The sequence below is a fragment of the Fusarium solani genome, assembly GCF_023522795.1.
Source record: "Fusarium solani strain SB1 chromosome Unknown bctg00000003_1, whole genome shotgun sequence".
In the NCBI taxonomy this organism is placed as follows: domain Eukaryota; kingdom Fungi; phylum Ascomycota; class Sordariomycetes; order Hypocreales; family Nectriaceae; genus Fusarium; species Fusarium solani.
In genome coordinates, this window is record NW_027072154.1 from 1,212,597 (window position 1) to 1,230,537 (window position 17,941).

General features: G+C 54.0%; 10 protein-coding genes across 10 annotated transcripts; 4 read left to right on the forward strand and 6 right to left on the reverse strand.

Moving 5' to 3' along the window:
- Positions 1–60: 60 nt before the first annotated feature.
- MRS44_005937 (uncharacterized protein) lies at positions 61–1,226 on the forward strand (the record flags this gene model as incomplete). Its single annotated transcript, XM_065621582.1, has 2 exons — positions 61–163; positions 208–1,226. The coding sequence occupies 2 exons, from the start codon at positions 61–63 to the stop codon at positions 1,224–1,226; spliced, it is 1,122 nt and encodes a 373-aa protein (XP_065477654.1).
- Positions 1,227–1,304: 78 nt separating this feature from the next.
- Positions 1,305–1,917, reverse strand: MRS44_005938 (uncharacterized protein; the record flags this gene model as incomplete). Its single annotated transcript, XM_046269653.2, has 2 exons — positions 1,305–1,642; positions 1,686–1,917. The coding sequence occupies 2 exons, from the start codon at positions 1,915–1,917 to the stop codon at positions 1,305–1,307; spliced, it is 570 nt and encodes a 189-aa protein (XP_046140486.1).
- Positions 1,918–2,784: 867 nt separating this feature from the next.
- MRS44_005939 (uncharacterized protein) lies at positions 2,785–3,495 on the reverse strand (the record flags this gene model as incomplete). Its single annotated transcript, XM_046274716.2, has 1 exon — positions 2,785–3,495. One exon carries the CDS (start codon positions 3,493–3,495, stop codon positions 2,785–2,787), a length of 711 nt encoding a protein of 236 aa, XP_046140485.1.
- A 1,192-nt stretch (positions 3,496–4,687) lies between these two features.
- Positions 4,688–5,673, forward strand: MRS44_005940 (uncharacterized protein; the record flags this gene model as incomplete). Its single annotated transcript, XM_046269634.2, has 3 exons — positions 4,688–5,006; positions 5,055–5,398; positions 5,446–5,673. The coding sequence occupies 3 exons, from the start codon at positions 4,688–4,690 to the stop codon at positions 5,671–5,673; spliced, it is 891 nt and encodes a 296-aa protein (XP_046140484.2).
- A 588-nt stretch (positions 5,674–6,261) lies between these two features.
- MRS44_005941 (uncharacterized protein) lies at positions 6,262–7,260 on the forward strand (the record flags this gene model as incomplete). The annotated part of the gene is made up of 1 exon (XM_046270374.2): positions 6,262–7,260. The coding sequence occupies one exon, from the start codon at positions 6,262–6,264 to the stop codon at positions 7,258–7,260; it is 999 nt and encodes a 332-aa protein (XP_046140483.2).
- A 332-nt stretch (positions 7,261–7,592) lies between these two features.
- Positions 7,593–8,536, reverse strand: MRS44_005942 (uncharacterized protein; the record flags this gene model as incomplete). Its single annotated transcript, XM_065621583.1, has 4 exons — positions 7,593–7,956; positions 8,000–8,114; positions 8,292–8,332; positions 8,412–8,536. The coding sequence occupies 4 exons, from the start codon at positions 8,534–8,536 to the stop codon at positions 7,593–7,595; spliced, it is 645 nt and encodes a 214-aa protein (XP_065477655.1).
- Positions 8,537–9,976: 1,440 nt separating this feature from the next.
- Positions 9,977–11,040, forward strand: MRS44_005943 (uncharacterized protein; the record flags this gene model as incomplete). Its single annotated transcript, XM_046279293.2, has 2 exons — positions 9,977–10,384; positions 10,429–11,040. 2 exons carry the CDS (start codon positions 9,977–9,979, stop codon positions 11,038–11,040), a joined length of 1,020 nt encoding a protein of 339 aa, XP_046140481.2.
- Positions 11,041–11,182: 142 nt separating this feature from the next.
- Positions 11,183–11,696, reverse strand: MRS44_005944 (uncharacterized protein; the record flags this gene model as incomplete). The annotated part of the gene is made up of 2 exons (XM_065621584.1): positions 11,183–11,245; positions 11,289–11,696. 2 exons carry the CDS (start codon positions 11,694–11,696, stop codon positions 11,183–11,185), a joined length of 471 nt encoding a protein of 156 aa, XP_065477656.1.
- Positions 11,697–12,044: 348 nt separating this feature from the next.
- MRS44_005945 (uncharacterized protein) lies at positions 12,045–14,216 on the reverse strand (the record flags this gene model as incomplete). Its single annotated transcript, XM_046269599.2, has 1 exon — positions 12,045–14,216. The coding sequence occupies one exon, from the start codon at positions 14,214–14,216 to the stop codon at positions 12,045–12,047; it is 2,172 nt and encodes a 723-aa protein (XP_046140480.1).
- Positions 14,217–15,412: 1,196 nt separating this feature from the next.
- Positions 15,413–17,349, reverse strand: MRS44_005946 (uncharacterized protein; the record flags this gene model as incomplete). The annotated part of the gene is made up of 3 exons (XM_046270391.2): positions 15,413–15,544; positions 15,592–16,887; positions 16,933–17,349. The coding sequence occupies 3 exons, from the start codon at positions 17,347–17,349 to the stop codon at positions 15,413–15,415; spliced, it is 1,845 nt and encodes a 614-aa protein (XP_046140479.1).
- Between the last annotated feature and the right edge of the window lie 592 nt (positions 17,350–17,941).

Here is a 17,941-nt window from a genome sequence, read left to right on the forward strand (position 1 = left end):
TAACGCGGGGCAAAATTCGCCGTGAAAATTAAACATCAATCCTACACTCAAGCCAACGTCATGGGAAAATCGTCCAAGGACAAGCGAGACGCCTACTACAGGCTCGCCAAGGAGCAGGGATGGCGTGCAAGAAGCGCCTTCAAGCTGCTCCAGCTGGATGAGGGTGAGTCAGTCGACGGCTGGAGGGGGCTCTGCTAACAGGCGCAGAATTCGATCTCTTCTCCAACGTCACCAGAGTCGTCGACCTGTGCGCCGCGCCAGGAAGTTGGTCGCAAGTTCTCTCGCGGGTGTTGATCAAGGGAGAAAAGTTTGGACGGGCAGCATGGCAGGACAAGGAGGCGAAATTCCGACAGCAGATGCTGGGTATTCTGCCCAAGGACGATGAGGTCAACAGCGCCGAGCAGGAGGGAGAGAAGCAAGAGGAGGCTCCTAAGCCACGAGACGATGTCAAGATTGTGTCGATCGACCTTCAACCTATCTCGCCGCTCGCGGGTATCACGACTCTACGCGCCGACATTACACACCCGGCGACAGTGCCCCTGCTGCTCTCCGCCCTTGATCCCTCCTACGACGCAAAGGCAGCGGGAACCCAGGCATCACACCCTGTTGATCTGGTTCTGAGCGACGGTGCCCCCGACGTTACAGGTCTCCATGATCTTGACATCTATGTCCAGTCGCAACTACTCTTTGCTGCGCTCAACCTGGCGCTCTGCGTTCTAAAGCCTGGTGGCAAGTTTGTGGCCAAGATCTTCCGTGGAAGAAACGTCGACGTGCTCTACGCTCAGCTCAAGATATTTTTCGAAAAGGTTATTGTGGCCAAGCCACGCAGTAGCCGCGCCAGCAGCGTGGAGGCATTTATTGTCTGCATCAACTTCCAGCCACCGCCCGGATTCCGAGCCAGCCTCGAGGAACCCCTCGGCGTTGGTGGAAGACTGGAGGAGATGCTCAAGGAGCAGACTAAGGATGTTGAGATGCAGGACGCGACAAGTGCGGACGAGGGGATCGTGGAGATGCAGGTCTACGACGAAACGCTCGAGGACACTGAGAGAAGCAGTCGATGGATCGCACCGTTCATTGCTTGTGGAGATCTATCCGCCTTTGACTCCGATGCCTCGTACCAGCTCCCTGAGGACTATGTCTCTCTAGATCCGGTCCAGCCGCCCATTGCCCCCCCTTACAAGCGCGCCATCGAGATGCGAGCCGCCATGTCTGGGTCACAGCGCTAGCCCTCGAACAAGAGAACGTAAATCTCGACAACCAAGATAATTGCACCGCTAGCTATAAACCATAAAAGAGACAAGTCATCAATGCTTGGGGGTGGGCTTCTCTGCAGGACCGGGCATCTCCAGCATCACCAGGCCAGCCGAGGGGCCCTTTTCGAAATCCATGGCGCCAAGCTCCCTCCGGTAGAGCCTCGCGGCGGCTTGGTCGTGGGTCATGAGGAGGAGGCCACGCATGTCCTTCCAGTCGTTGACGAGTTCCTTCAGGGCACGCATCAACCACGAGGCTAGTCCCCGACGTTGAAACTCGTCGACGACAAAGACATCTGTGAGGTAGGCTAGGGTGACGTAGTCGGTCACCACGCGGGCGAAGCCAACCATCTTGTGTCGAGAACCATCCTTGGGACGAGCGATGCCGTTTTCTATCAAGTCAGCACGCGAACGAGAGACGAGTGGACAACTTACTCTTCATATCTTCGGCAGTCTGTGGAGTCCAGTAGACTGCCAAGGTCAGGCAGTTGTTCAGGACCTTCTGGAGCTGTCCATGGGGTAGAGGGCTGCTCCACCAGTTGTCGTCGAGGGACTGGTTAAAGGTCTGGGAACACAAGTAGGACTTGTCGTTTGTGAGGAAGAAGTTGTCGCGATACCAGAACCGAGGAACGCCCTCGGCCTGGACAAACGAGTCTCGAGAACCCATCTTGGGACTATTGGTGTTGTTTTCGAGGGGGAGATGTTGATGGATCGTGATGATGGATCTGGACAGTTGTTGCCTCGACAAGGATGACTGGCAGGTTTCCTCTCTCTCAAGGACGGAGACGATGATGTAGGCAGGGTGAGCCAAGGGTGTACGGCTAGTGGCGGCTTGCCTCGTGGGAGGGGCGTGTGATTGATGTCGAGTTTAGTCAATCCGGTTTCTGGAAGAGACGGTTGGTCGACGGGCGGGTCAGGTGAGACGGGAAGAGATCCAAGGTTTGCGGGGAAGACAAAGGAGGTCTTGGTGGAATGAAGCTGTCGTGGACAGACGGGAAGTGCAGTTGAGTATCAAGACAAGTGATATGAAGTAAACAACGCTGAGGACTCAAGCATTGAAGTATCAAGACGAACCCTGCTATTTGTAATTGTTCGAAGCAAATTTGGAATTGCCCTGCCGTTATATGCGGCTCCTTCATCCCACGATACTCCCATGTGCGTATCTCGATCTTGTCATTTCGCCTTACCCAGGCCACGATCCGGCGAGCAGCCTATCAGGACCAGCGCCCTATTGCTGGTCGTGGTGGAACCGGCTGCTGGGTCTCGGTCGGGATCTGTTGCCCGAAAAGTCGGGGAGAGTGAAAACCTGGGGGTGTGCACCAATTGGAAGGCTTTTGATATCGGCGGTGGCGGCGCTATCTACACCCGTGACAGGAAGGTAGAGGTTCTACAGGTGACATGCCGGAATGGACGGAATGGATAGCTTCGGTACAGAAGGGTAATTACGTTTGGATACGGGTTAGTGAGACCTAAGTACAAGTATTATCCCAAACCCCAAACCCCCAACCCTGCCGAGAAATGCTACTGTCAGAGTTTAGAGCAGTCCAGCGTACATGGCACCGGCCATAAGACACGAGCCGAGGAAGGCGCCGGCCGTGGGCATGACGGCGCCACCGGTGGAAACCGTCGAGGCCGGGGTGGCGGCCGCCTCCGTCTCGGACTCGGAGCCGGAGGAGGCGGCACCGGAGCCGGCAGCAGGAGTTCCTTGAGTGGTGACGGTGGTGATGGTCTTGGAAGCGTCCTTGGTGGTTGTGGTTTGCTCGACAGCAGTGGTTTCCTCAGCGGTGGTGTCCTCAGCAGTTGAAGCCTCTTCAGCAGTAGTCGTCTCCTCGTCCTCAGCGGTTGTCTCGTCCTCCTCAGACTCATCAGTAGTCTTGGATCCAGCCTTTCCAGTAGAAGAAGGAGCCTCAGTAATAGTAGCACTAGCATCCTCCGTCTCAGAACCAGCAGCCGCAGTCTCGGAAGCCACGCCGCCGAGGGTCTTGGGGTTGATGAAGCGCGGCGAGTACGTCTCGGTGCCCTCGTACGAGTCGCAGCCGGGGACGGTGGTCTTGGGGGGAGCCCGGCCGCCGCCGCAGTCGAGGAACTCGCAGACCTCGCCAGTGTCGGGAACGTAGTAGATCTTGGAGACGTAGGGAGAGTTGCCCTGGAAGAGGATCGAGTCGTACGAGGTGCAGCCCGACAGGTCGGTTTTGGCGATGGCGGGGACGGCGAGGAGAGCCGCAAGGAGGATCTTGGCGGCCATTTTGAAGTAAGTATTAAAGAGTGTATTTCCAACGTTAGAGAGCGGCAGACAAAAAGTCTCTAGATGATTAACGAGTGAATGAATGTCCTTGACCGTGTCTCATTTTTCCTTCCGGGGAGGGCCAGCCTTTTTGAATGGCCACCCTCATCACCACGAGCCAAGCCGGGGGGTTTCAGGCGATATTCCCGGCGTTAATCAGTAGCACGCCCCGCTGTAGGATCGGAGCTTGGGGCATCTCCAGGGCCTAATTCGCCCTCCAATTCGCCGCACCGTCCCCCTGGATCGTTTGACCACAGGGCTGGAGGGCATGTAATTTCGGGTTCCCCTGTTCGGTCACTTCTGGATCGGGGTTCGCTTGCAGGTGAGTATTCGCAGATTTTTAGAAATGCTGTCGGTTCCAGCTTTTGGTAAGTTGGGCATGAAAGGGGCAGATGAGGCTATTTATAAGATGACGACGACTGTTGGCATGTTGTCGTCTGGTCTAAACATGTTCATTGTCTTTTACCACTTGCTGAATGTGCTACTCACCATCTTGAGTAAGAATCAACAAGAAATTGATAAGCATTCGACTGCAACAGCTACTCTTGTAGCCGAGTTATTCAGACTGGGGTAGCTTCCTTCTACACCTCATCCATGGCATCACCAAACGACCCCCAAGTTTCAGGCAAGAATCTTGACAGCGAGCATTCGTAAGCTCTCGCCATGGGTGACCTGAACCCTTCAACTGACGCACAGCCTGATCCCTTGCTGATACTCCAAGGACCAGATAGCAGGCAGTTGAGTGTGACACGATATCAGGCACCCGATGCAGCTGCAACAAGCCAATAGCATCACTTCTCTACTCTACCCAACACACGAGGCAGATGCATACACTAGAATCAACCAATCACCACAGCTAATAGCAGAAGCTTGAAAATGGCATCCGCTGCCTGAGTTCAACCTGGATCAACAGAGCTGCACGAGAGCCTCATTGGGGGCCAAGTTGCGGGTTGCAGCTTCATTGAGGAAGATCAACCGGGCATCCAATCATGGTCCTCGGCGAGTGACTCTCGCGACCTCGAATGTACCTCATTCTGCAGATATAAACCAGCCATCAACAATGACATCCTTACAACGAATTCATCGCCAACTATACAAATCTCAGCCACTCTTCCATCTACACTCTCTTACACGCCGCTTCTCATCCTCCGCCATGCCCCCCAGCACCGACGTAGACGCTTTTCACGAGGTCCTCCGCTCCAGCAAGCGTATCCTCGCCCTCTGCGGCGCCGGGCTCTCAGCCTCGTCCGGCCTTCCCACCTTTCGCGGTGCCGGCGGTCTCTGGCGAAACTACGATGCCACCACCCTCGCCACACCGACCGCCTTTGGTCAAGATCCCGGCCTCGTCTGGATGTTTTACGGATATCGGCGTCACATGGCCTTGAATGTCAAGCCGAATCCTGCTCATTACGCATTAGCTGCATTGGCAGAGAAGAATAAGGACTTTTTGTGCCTGACGCAGAATGTTGATAGTGAGTTTCTAGTTATCACCACAGAGAAGAGATGTTAACACTTTCAAGACCTCTCTCCAAGAGCAAACCACCCCCCAGAACAGCTCCGCACACTCCACGGTTCCCTCTTCGACATCAAGTGCTCCAACAGTCGGTGTGACTGGATTCAGCACGGCAACTACGACGACCCTTTCTTCCCGGCCCTCGCCCCGGCCTCGGAGGATCCAGAAGACGGAAAGCCTTTTCCATTGCTGGACCCTTTCCATCCTCTGGAGCCGATCCCGAAGGATCAGATCCCCAAGTGTCCCAAGTGTGGGAAGGGATTCCAGAGACCTGGTGTGGTGTGGTTCAATGAGGGTCTGGATATGGACATGCTAGAGGGTATTGACAACTGGCTCGACCAAGGCAAAGTGGTGAGTTTTTCTTTAGATAGTCTGAGTATGTACACTAACAGAGACAGGATCTGATGCTCGTCATCGGTACATCAGCCAAAGTATGGCCCGCCGCAGGCTACATCGACCAGGCTCGGGACAAAGGCGCGCGAGTGGCCGTCATCAACATGGAGGCCGCAAACGACGGAGCCAAAGACTCCAAGTCCAAAGACTTTTTCTTTGGTCAGGACGCGGCCGAGTGCTTGCCCCTGCTGCTTGAGCCTATAATCGGGAAGCTCGAGATGGCCAACCAGTAACCGGATTGGTGTAGACGCAGCCCAAGAGGGACATGTAGTTTCACAAGAAATCGATTCAGACCATACAAAGGCGAGAGATTCTGGGAATGAGACGTTACACTGCTTTGGGTGGTGACATGTGCATTTGCCGTAACACAAGAAATAGCTCTCACAACCCTACAAACAACTGCTGCTTTTCACAAATGCGAAAAGGATCAAACTCATTAAAATAGATAGAAATAGCAGCGATTATTGATATTAATTAATTGTAGCCGTAGTTTGTTATTGCGCTCTCCAGTAACTATTAACGTTAGGTTCAGCGTGTGGGTTCACATGATATCTCTACCTAATTGTGCACATGTCCCTCTCAACTTCCTCCACAAACATCAACAACACTGGGAGTCGCATCCCACAACAATCATTCCAACATCATCTGTATACTCAACATCAGACGTTAAAGTATTTAATATTCATCGATAACCTTGCATTTATTCTCTACAGCGCCATTGTCAGCGCCAGGCCCACACCGAGAGCTGTCGGCATATCAAGTCAAATCTTCCATCTGGACTCTTCACATCTACACACGCCAACCAACCACCAACCGTCATCATGCAGGGCTTCAACATGGGCCGCTACGTCCCTCCAGACGTCGAGGGAACCACCAGCGGAAACCGTCTCCACGGGAAGCGCCCGCCTGGTTACCGCGCGGGCGGGCAAACCGTGCGTTTCGAGATGCCCTTCCCAGTCTGGTGCTCGTCCTGCCCCAAGCCCACCATCATCGGCCAGGGCGTCCGCTTCAATGCTGCAAAGTCCAGAGTTGGAAGCTACTTTTCCACGCCGATATGGAGCTTTCGTTTCCGCCACGCAGACTGCGGCGGTGAGATTGAGATCAGGACAGATCCTAAGAACACGGCTTACGTCGTGGTTGAGGGCGGGAAGAAGAGGGATACGGGCGAGGATGCCCCGCGTGAGGGGGACGCGGTCATCTTGACAGATCAGGAGAGAGAAGCTCTAAGAAAAAATGCCTTTGCTAGTTTGGAAAAAACTATTGAGGATAGGGAGCAGTTGAAGCTGGCTACGGAGCGGATTGACGACCTCGCCGAGGCATCATCAAAGCACTGGAAAGACCCATACACGCAGAACCAGAGGCTTAGAAAAGCTTTTCGCCAAGAACGCAAGGAGCGTGAGCGCACTGCCGCGGCAACGGAGAACTTACAGGACCGGATGAGTCTTGGGATTGACATTGTACCCGCCACAGAGGAGGATGCTCGGCGCGCAGCCCTGGTGGATTTTGGATCCGCGGACGAAAATGGACGAGACCGCGCCCTCTCCAAACCCCTATTTAAGAGTGATAAAAAGCCAGCAAAGACCAGCAGCAAGCTCAAGACCGAGAAGGAGGCGTCGAGGCGCAAAGAGACACTGGTATCGGAGCTTCTAGGGAACACCAGAGCATCCACAGACCCCTTCCTACTCAACAATCGAAGTGAGCCAAAGGGAGCTTCAAGACTCCCGGGACTCAAAAGGAAAAGACCCCAAGAGCCAGAGGCGCCGTCCAAAGCACAGGCACAAGAAGCAGCAACAGGCTTGGTGGATTATGATTCAGATTAACTCGACGTCACATTTGTTTTACGCATGTCCTGTTTTCCAGTATGATACCCGGGCTTTGCCCATGTTATAGATACGAAACTCAAATATTCAGCGGCTCTGTTGCGACATTCATCCTTGGGCAGTGTCGGCCAGCTTAATCCAAGCGGTTGACCACCGAAGTCCTGCGCCGACCTACCCAATCCTACGAAACAATTCCGTCAGCCCGATCGAGGCAATGCCCGCGGGCTTCTGCAACTCCGTCCGATGATAGCTCCCTGCCGTTCCCTGTCCCCGTGACGCCATATTTCAAACGAAACGAAACGCTCGCCCAAGTCAATGCCATGATAGGCCTTCTATACGTCGTCCATCTGGCCCGCGGGCTCGTCGTCGTCGTCGCCGAAGCTCGCCACCGAGGACATGTCGTCGTCGTCTTCGCTCTCGGCTCCCGCGTCGTCGGCCGCATCCTTGGTGGCATATTTCTGCACGTATTCTGTTGCTGTGAGCCAAGGCCTGCTGGACAAGTCATGTTTCGCACCTTTCACTTTGGCATCATAGCTCTTAGGCTCCCTAATCAACAACGCTGCGGCTTCGCCATTCAGAGGATCGGTCGGGTTCGGGTATCGTAGAAGCTGGGGGAGGAACACCTCAAAGATGTTGATCATATCGAACATCGGGGACCAGGTCTGGTTGATGACGTCGAGGCACACGGAGCCGGAGCTAAACAGTTAGAAGATTCTCGTCTGAATGGCAGGCCACGTACAGCTCGTCGATGTTCGGGTGGAAAATACGGTTCACGAATCCAATGCTAGGGGATTTGTATGGGTAGGTATCCGGGAGTTCAACGTGAACCTTCCACATGCCACCCTCGAACGGAGCTGCCCAATGTCAGCAAGGCTTCGATACCAGCTTGGCGTACTGACTCTCGGCGGGACCCTTGAACCGAACAAAAAATTCCTGCCTGGAGGATCGTTAGGGGATGAGGCGGTAGCAGGGCGGGAGGGCATACACTGCTTCCTGTTAGCAAAGTCGACAAAGAGCCCAATGCTGCTCACTGTTGTCGTTGACCAGAGTGACCTCATAGTCGCTCATGAGCCTGTATCTGTTAGCATGTAGCCTCGGCAGAGATTCGTGCCTCGTACATCCTGCAAGCCTGTTAGCGCCGTGACACTGACACTATCCAGAGGTTGTAGCGCACTTCATGACCTAACATTGCGACACGGATTAGCGAGGGTATTGCAGTCGCACCAGGGGGGTTCTCACTCACATCGGTCTCGATCCTGCGGCGTGGGCTACTCATGATGGCGGTCGACGTCGGCGCGAATGTGGGGTTATGAGGGTATCCAAAGAGCTCCGGGACCGGCGCGGTAGGGGATACTCGGTAGAATAGAGGGCGAGAGAAGACGGGAGAACGCGAGAGTCGAGGTCTAATTGCAGCGTCGGGGGAGTACGGTCGAAGAAGGCGCAGATGCTGTAGACAGATGGTTGCAGAGAAAATAGCAGATCAAGGAGGAGGTGAAATGAAGTGACGGGATGGGATGGGAAGGTCAAGTAAAGGCAAGGCAAGGCAAGTCACGAGGATATGATGTGGACGACCGTGATAAGCCGCAGACGGCAGGTGCCGCCAACGAATACAGCGGGGCAACAAGGTATCGATAAGCGCGAGTTATCCGGAATCAGGATAGCTGCGACAAAGCACGCCACGACACAACAGGACACGGGGCGGGTCGATCTTCATTGGCTTATTGCGCCATCCATGAAACGGCATTTATTGAAACAGCATGAAGCAAGACATATGGTGAATCATGCTCGTGGCTATGCAGGTCGACATGGGTCACTGACGTTACCCAAGAGTCTATTCCAGACTGCGTGTAACGGTAACTGTGAAGCAGGGGGTTGAACGAGAACAAAGACAATGTCCACTGACTGCCTGGGCAATCACTGCATGGTTCAAGGTTTTTTCAGCGTTGATGCAGTTTGTTGACCAAACAGGTTCTCTCGACTAACCTTGTGTTTGACTCCAGCTTTGACTCTGGGTCTAATGGCTTACATGGTATGCATGAAACTCAGACAGCATCTAACAATATGGAACAGACAGCAGACAATAGCCTACTTATCCAACCCCATCACGAGCTCCTCGGTACTCCTCTCAGTCCCCAAACCTCCGCCCTACGCCCTACGGCCGAACTGCCTCGGCTTGCCACAACAAGGCACAGCAACGGACGACATCCCCAGGCACCAGAAATGCCTTCACCAATGGACCAGGCCACCACACCGCCCTAGTTTACTAATTCTCCCATACCCCACCAATTTTCCCAACCAAAACCGGCTCCTTCGGCCGTTCGGCCTCGGGCGGTGCTTAATCTCCCATTGGAAGGCTACCAGACGAACCACACTGAGCCGTGGGGCGCAGGGGTTGTGAAAAACACCAACGGGTCCGGACAGAGAGATACTCAAATATACAACGTAGGGTTCATCATGGTCAACGTTGAATAAAAAGCCGGCACGCCCCCGTCTTTGAATTAATTCACAATTCTGCAATTACGTAGAATTACCAAGTCGCCCATCTGATTTCCCATATTTTTTTCCGCATTAAAAACGTCCCTCTTGGCACTTTGAGGTGTATACTCTTGCTTCAATATTTGCCAGTACAGACTGTCACACCCAACCACACATCCCTCACCCCATCCAAGACATCTGCCCACTCCTACCCACTCTCATCACAACTCCCTTCTATCCAATGTCCTCAGTCATTAACCCCATCTCGAGGCGTGCCTCTTCCCTCCTGCCCCGGCTCCGATCCCAACCGGCATGGACCCTCGGCCCCCGGCCCGTCGCCATCGGAGGTGCCGTGCAGATCCGGTCCAGCTCCCACTCTCCCATGGGATCGCCACCGACAACCCAGCGGAAGAAGGTTACCCTCGGAACCTTGCGCTCACTGCACCGCAGGGGTGAACCCATCACTGTCATGACTGCCCATGACTTTCCCAGCGCCCATGTCGCCGATCATGCCGGTATGGATATGGTTCTCGTTGGTGATAGTCTTGCCATGGTTGCTCTCGGTATGGAGGATACTAGTGAGGTTGTCCTAGAAGAGATGCTTCTGCACTGCCGATCTGTCGCGAGGGCAACCAAGTCGGCCTTTACAGTAAGAACCCTTCCCCTCTGTCAAGTCCAATGCTAACTCGACAGGTCGGTGATCTGCCAATGGGCACATATGAAATTGGACCCGAGCAGGCTCTTGCTACTGCCATTCGCTTCATTAAGCAAGGCCGTGTTCAGGGTGTCAAGCTTGAGGGTGGCAAGGAGATGGCCCCCACCATCAAGAAGATTACCACTGCGGGCATTCCCGTGCTGGGCCATGTTGGTTTGACGCCTCAGCGACAGAATGCTCTTGGTGGCTTCCGTGTCCAGGGCAAGACCAGCGCTGGGGCTATGAGCATTTTGGAGGATGCACTCGCCATTCAGGAGGCCGGCTGCTTCGCCATGGTCGTCGAGGCTGTTCCTGCAGAGGTGGCCGCCCTCATCACCGAGAAATTGTCCATTCCCACCATCGGCATCGGCGCTGGCAACGGTTGCTCCGGTCAGGTTCTGGTGCAAGTCGACATGACTGGAAACTTCCCCCCTGGAAGATTCCTGCCCAAGTTTGTCAAGAAATATGGTGATGTCTGGGGCGAGAGCATGCGTGCCATCGAGGCGTACAGGGATGAAGTCAAGACACGACAATATCCCGGCCCTGAGCACACATATCCCATCTCAGCAGAGGAACTTGACAACTTTACCAAGGCGGTCAAGGATCTGTGAGCGAATATTGATACCCATGGAGGCTGCATTTGATAGCGTTTGACGTTCGGTGCATCGATATAGTTAGAGTTGCATATCAGGAGTTTGGGTAGACAATGTCCCGCTTTCGAGCATTGGTAGATAGAAGATACCAGCAATAGCATCATCCAAAAGCAGGAGTTAGCGAGTAGACGACGACCAACTGGCCATGAGCGTTCTTGAAGCACTATGATTGTCAGCAACGCCTTGGCGTCATCTCATCGACTTACCTGGTGCAAGTTGCCCACCACTTCATCCAACGACGGCGCAAATGCGCTGTTCACGTACAAAAAGACACTGTCGGTATCTTTGCACCTCAGCTTTTTTCTGAGGTACCTCACAACCTCCTCAAACCGTCTTGTTGCGCTGATCTTGCATACGTCTTGCGCCAACGACGGCGCCGACCCCACGGGCTTGAACCGTACCACCACCTTGTCCGTCTTGAAGCTGCCTGCGCTAGCCAGTGCCGCGCTCGCATCTCGCGGTAGATCGGCCAGGACAACTGACGCAGACATAGTCAGAGGAAGATCTGGTGATGCGGCGCCGCTGGCGGTGTCGTTGTCGGCGAGCGGCATAGGAGAAGCCGTTTGCGGAGAAGGTGAGGGGGATGAGGGGTCTTGTGATGGATGATCGGACATTGTTGAACTTGGTCTGGAGCGGTTGACAGAGCGGGATTATGTTGAAAAGAGATGGTTGCTGGATGTAGGTGAGTGAGGTGGTTGAAAGTGAAGGTGTACCTAAGCAGTGACTGGATGCGACTGCCTGGCTGCATGACACAGTGCAAAACTTCGCGCACTGTACTACATGACATGCAATCATCCATCATGGGCGCCCAGTGTTGTTCCATCTACATTGATTATCATTCATATTATCACTCGTTCAAATCGATCTCTAATATTAAAAACGTCAAGTCGGTATATTACGAAGCCTAACCTGACCATCATTAATCATGAGGTGAGATGTCTAACTTATACTCTTACATGCGTCTAGTACTTTTCATCCAACTCAGCGCAGAGCTTCTCATATTGCTCCTCTGTTCGGGGTGCTGCCCGTGAGCTCTCGATACCCTCCATCACCATGTCCATCAGATCGCTCTTCAAGCTCTCATACACCATGCTCACCCAGCTACCAATAGTCTTCTTGTTCTCTGTTGGGAGGCCTTTCTGCGCATTGTACAGAGGGTCATCATCAATACCGCAATGTGTAGGGACTCCCAGCTTTGACCTAACCCAAGTGTACAGCGGAGCAGTACCGTCACCCAGCTTGGTGGCCACGTCAACGGGACGTATCGCCATGTTGGGGTAGAAGATGGACGAGGCAGTTGCAACAACTGACTTGTGGAACTGTGCCCTAAACACAGCAAGACAAGACAAAGGGCAGTTGAGCTCCTCAGTCATCAAGAACTGGGTAACAGGAGCCATAGTGGCGTCGACAGTAGGTATAATGCGATCCTTCCAGGAGCCAGCATTCCGCTCGTACCAAGTTGACTCAACGGTTGGGAAAACCGCTTCGGCAAGTTTCTCAACTGCAGGCTCATCCAGTCCAAAGGCATAGAAAGGTCCATCCTCCGATGTGTCCGAAAGTACCTTTCGAATGGCTTCCAGGAAAAGTCGGTGACTCGCTCGAAGATCGACAGCTTGGCAGGAGACATAAATATGACAAGCACACATATGCGCAACGAGATCGGCCGCCTCCATCGTGCGTCGAGCTGAAAGCAGGGCAAGCGAGTTGATACCTTGGTTGTGCATCTCAGCCGACATGATGTGTGATGACACAGGATGGGCGAGAGCGGCCAGTTCAGACATGTAGGCAGCCATGTTGACATCGATGCCCTTCATGGTAAAATTCTCCTTGTCGCTGGCGTTGAGGTTGGCCTCGAGGCCATTGTTGGTCGAGGGGCTGATGATTTCGCTGACTTGGGAGAAGAGCATTCGTCCAATCATCTGCAGGGCAAGTCGTGTCTTGTCCATGGCAGATGTAACGACAACAGCCTGGAAATTACCCCCAGAGTACACCTCTCCCACGACTTGGCCGTCCTTCTCCGACGCATCAACCAAGGGGTTGTCCGATGTAGAGTTGAGTTCAACAGAAATCTGTCGCTGAGCAAGCAAAAGGTCCTCCAGATAAGGCCCAATCCATTGAGGGCTCGTTCGTGTCGAGTATCGATCTTGCCAGAGTCCTTCGCCAGTTCTCTTTCGGTTCTCCAGTCCAACCACAAACTCTGAGCCGCGCAGGAAACTTCTAATGTTGGCAGCCGCCTCAATCTGGCCAGGGTGTGGTCGCACAGCATGGATAAAAGGGGTTGCCCACTCAACGTTGCCACCCATGCTTTCAGACGCGAACGCTGTCAACATCTGGGCTAGCACAGCAAGCTGCTGTGCGTCGTGGAGAACTAGACTGGCAACTGAGACAGAGGGAGCTGTGCCGTTGATGAGACCCAATGCCTCCTTGGGACCGAGTCCGCTTGGTGAGAGGCCGCTATTTTGAAGCGCTTCAGAAGACGGCATCACCTTGGCCGACTTGCCCTGGCCAACTTGGACGAAAACATCCGGATTACCTGTGACTGCTCCTGCGATGTAGGACATGGGCATGAGATCACCAGATGCCGAAATGGTGCCTCGGAGGGGAACCATGGGAGTAATCTCATAGTGAAGCAGGTTGACCAGCTTCTCCAACACCTCCATCCGAACAGAGCTCTGTCCTCGCATGTTCTGGTTCGCTCGCGCCAGAATAGCTCCCCTCACCCACTCAGGGGGCATGACATGAGAAGGCTCCCTCTCAGAATTGCTGCCCGGGTTCTTGTCGAAGATGGTGATGATGGCACTCTGGGTGTGTTGGAGAAGGCCAATCTGGGTCTCGAGCCAGTCATCGGTGCGAACGTCTGCACTTCCGCCAAAACCGGTGTTGACTCCGTAGACAACATACTCATGAGACAGATACTCTGCAAGAGCATCAACGCTCAAGGCGATGCGGCGGGCGAGCTCCTCATCGGTGCTAATCTCGGGCTTGACTCCGAAGCGGGCGACAGCTATGAGGGAGGCAATGTCGAGGTTGTCGCCGTCGAGGATGACCTTGTCCTTGCCATCCTTGAGGCTCTGGAGACGCCTCCAAATATCCAAGGTGGATTCTGCGTGGGTCGAGGCCTTGAGGTGTGTCATGACGGGCAGATACAGATCAGATACACTTGCAGGCTCGAGGACGTTGAGATTGAGTGGAGATGGCGGCCTCTTCCCCAGACTTTTTGTAGTCGACGGACGATCCGGGTGAGACAAGGCGGGCAGCTTACACCGCTTCGGGCGTCGGTCAATTGCAAGCGTTGAGAAGATGTTTCAGTCAATTGACCTGTCACCGGTTCAGCCAAGATGTCGTGAGGAATGGGTGTGTGCCGTGATCGGAGAATGATGGACAGGATGGGAAAGTGCCAACCTCAAAGTTTTCTCCCGAGTCTGAACCCAGGAACATAGGGCTGGGAAGGAAGCTCCAACGAATGAATGAAGGGCAGTGAGGTATCTACAAGGGGGCTTGAATGCAAGGGGGGAAAGTCAAAAAATTCGGGTGACAAGACAAAAGGGAAAAAAAGAAAATGGGATGCAATTTCACGGTGAGAAGGAGCAAAAAATCGACAAGTGGCTGCAGGCGCAACATCTACAGTACGTATAGTTCCGTAGCGTCACAGCCAAACCCCAACTACTGCAACGCCAGAAACGCCACAACGTCGGGATAGGAACATGATCTGTAGGTGCTGTACAAGTCTCTTCACAATGTCCGCTCATGTCTAACATGCAGATACATATACATGTCCTAGCCGCATATCTACATCAGACCAGCCGGTCCCGGTCGTAGTCGTGTTCATCGCTGTGTCCCACGCGATATCTCCCTTCAACCCCAGCCATCCCATCCCATCCTCCTCTCCCTCCCTCGTCAAATGCCATCTCAGCCATCACCTAGCCATGCTCTCGAAATGGACCGCGACAAAACGCCCCGTTGTGGATGATAAGCCCAAGAAACCAAGAAAATGCGTCGAGTAGACCATCAAGAAAGTGCATAAACCATGCCGCTCTACGCCGTTCGTTGCGTGCACTTCATGTAGAAGAGAAGAAAAAAGTACCAAGATTAGACATCTCAACCCGAGGACCGCCGGAAATGCCACCATTAAGCGCTGATAACCAAGCCACGAGGTATCTTTGTTGCTGTTGTTTGTTTGATTTTGTTTTGCTTTGCTTTGTACTGCGAGGGAATCTGCTTCGAGCTGAAAATGGACGTCATGAGTATCGTTGGGTGCATTCGTGGGCCACTGAGGCCATGGTAGGGATGCGAGAAGTTGAGGGTTGATCGTATTAAGGTGGAAGCCGTATTACCATCCCTCTTCCTCGTCGGATCCTGGAGAAAACTTGGGCATTCGCTTGAGTTGTGACAGGAGAGAATCAAGCTCAATCCAGTTGTCGTCGTTTTCGGCAAACTTGCGGTGCTTGCGAGACAGAATGTGCTAGTAAAGTTAGCTTGTGTTTGCCATGATATAGAAGTCAAACTCACCTCGTCAAAGTCGCGGAACTTGTCCTGACAGTTTTCACAGTAGCCAGGCTTGAGATCCCGCTTGCTCTTGAGAGACTGCTGTGTTTTCCGTTCCGTCTTTTGCTCCTCCTCTTGAACATCAGCTGGTCGCGAGGTGTGTCGACCCATCGTTGTCGATCTGCTAGATGCGACATCCATTGACACCTCGGCAAGGCGACGCGAGCTCACGTCGTGTGACGCAGGAGCCGCCTTTTGTAACACCTTTCGCTGCAGGCCATGGACCTCTTTACTCGTTCCAGCCTTGGCTCCGTTCACGCCTGATGTCGATGATACCATCTGAGACCGGATAGCGGAGGTGATGTTGGAGGGCTGAACACCTGAAGCCACAGGCTCTCCAGCAAAAAGCCTGCCGGTACCAGCACGGCCTGTAAAGGCATTCTGTCGGATGTCTGCCGGCTTCGACATGATCGCCTTGGGGTTGAACAGCTCGGTTGGGGTCACAGCCCGGGCCCTGTTCTGAGCATCCTCCATCTCTGTAAGTGTCCGCTTGCCTGTTACTGGCTTGGGCACTGGGATCTGCGGTGGTCGCAGAATGGGAACCGATTCCTCTCGCTTTACAGCCCGTGCCTTTTCTTGTTGCCGGCGGTGATCCTTATCCGGGACGTCGTGATCCTCCACAAAAGGACATCGGCCGTTGCCAACGCTTCGGAACTGTGGCCACTCTCCATCGGCCTTGTTAGCCACCTTGGGGTACTCGCGGACCATGATGGGCTTGTGCTTCTCATCCATATCCCAGATATAAATATGCGGGCCCTTGAAATAGCAAAGCTCTCGGTGAACTGCCGTGGGATCACGGTCTGAAGGACCATTCAGACGCTCGTGGTGCAGCAGCTGGAGCAGGTTAGGCTCCCTCGAGTTGCTGTAGTGGCCTCGGGTGCTCGTGGATCTTGAGCTATACGAGCTACCAGTCTCTCCCTCAAGCAGAACTGACAGCATGTTCTGAAACTTGTCGAGCGACCAGATCTTCTTTCCCATCTCACGGGCCTTGTACAGAACATCGTTGTTCCTGGCACCCTTGGTACGCTTCGTGGGGTCATCCAGGTGCTGTGACCGTGAAGGAGCGTTCCGAAACTCAAAGAGAAGCTTCCGCCTGGCTTCTGTGTTGCGGTCCAGTAACGACGGGTTGATAGTCTGAGGCTGCTCCTCTGGCTCGTGATCATCATGTCCATGGTCAGGCTCGGCCTCTGTCCTCTCAGGCGGGATCGATCGAGTAGTAACGACATGGGTGACGGCGATGGAGAAGAAGGGTTCTTGGCGCTAAAAAGAGTTAGGCAGGTCCGTGCAAAATTGTAGGTGACTTACAGCTCCAAGATAGGTAACTCGCTTTGTTAGTCTAGCACGAATATCATCCGGGATGCTTTCAAAGTAAAAGACCATCTTGGGGAATTTGGCACGGTGGTGCTTCTTCCATGCTTCCTTCTCAGTATCGATATCCCTCGACGACACAGCTCTTGAAGCTCGCTCCTTGACAGGAGGACGCGAGACGCCTCGCTGAACGAGGACAGTCCGTGATGCCCGAGTGGGAGAGCGTGCAGACCGTTGCACGCCATACTCGAGGACCTGCTTCTTCATGGGCGGAGGCTGGCCATAAGCCTCTTCACGCTGGACAGTGGCATGGGATCGCCTCGACTTGGCATATCCAGCCAATGCGGAAGCTCCCCGGAGGGGTGAATTGGCGACATTGGGGTTGTTTGTCAACGGGCCCCGTCTCGAGGACATGGCCGAGATGGGAGCAGGCGTCGGCGATACAGATATAGTTGCCATAAAAACTCGTCAACCTGCTCTGGAGATGAGGCGCCAGAGCAGAAGCGATGGGTAGCAAAAGCTCCTGTTCAAGCGTCGAAGCTGAAGAATTTGGAGGTATTGTTGATTATTTCGGTGTGCTGTGGTCTTGGTTGTGGTCGTGGTGAGGGGCTGGGACAGCACGCGACGCGGAGGTCAGACACGTCAAACGAGGACAAAATGTGGCGAGGAGCGGCGGGAATGGACGTTATCGATGCATCAGAGGACCAGGCTGCAGTGCAAAAGACAAAGAGACAAACAAACAACAGAGTGAACAAGTCAAAGACGAGCAGGAAGCCAGAGATGCCGGGGCAGATGGTTGTGTTATTCGGACCTTTTGGCCGGGCTGGTTTTGCCTCGAGAGAAAGACAGGTGAGGGACCCGGTTGATTGATGACTGAGCAAGAGAGAGAGAAGCGTGCCCGCGGGTCGTGTTGTTGGAGACTCGCGCTTGGCACAACAGCGCTATGCCCGTCCTGGGCGGTGGTGCGGCCTCGCACGGCTGCTAAACGCGGCCTAGCAGGGCCTGC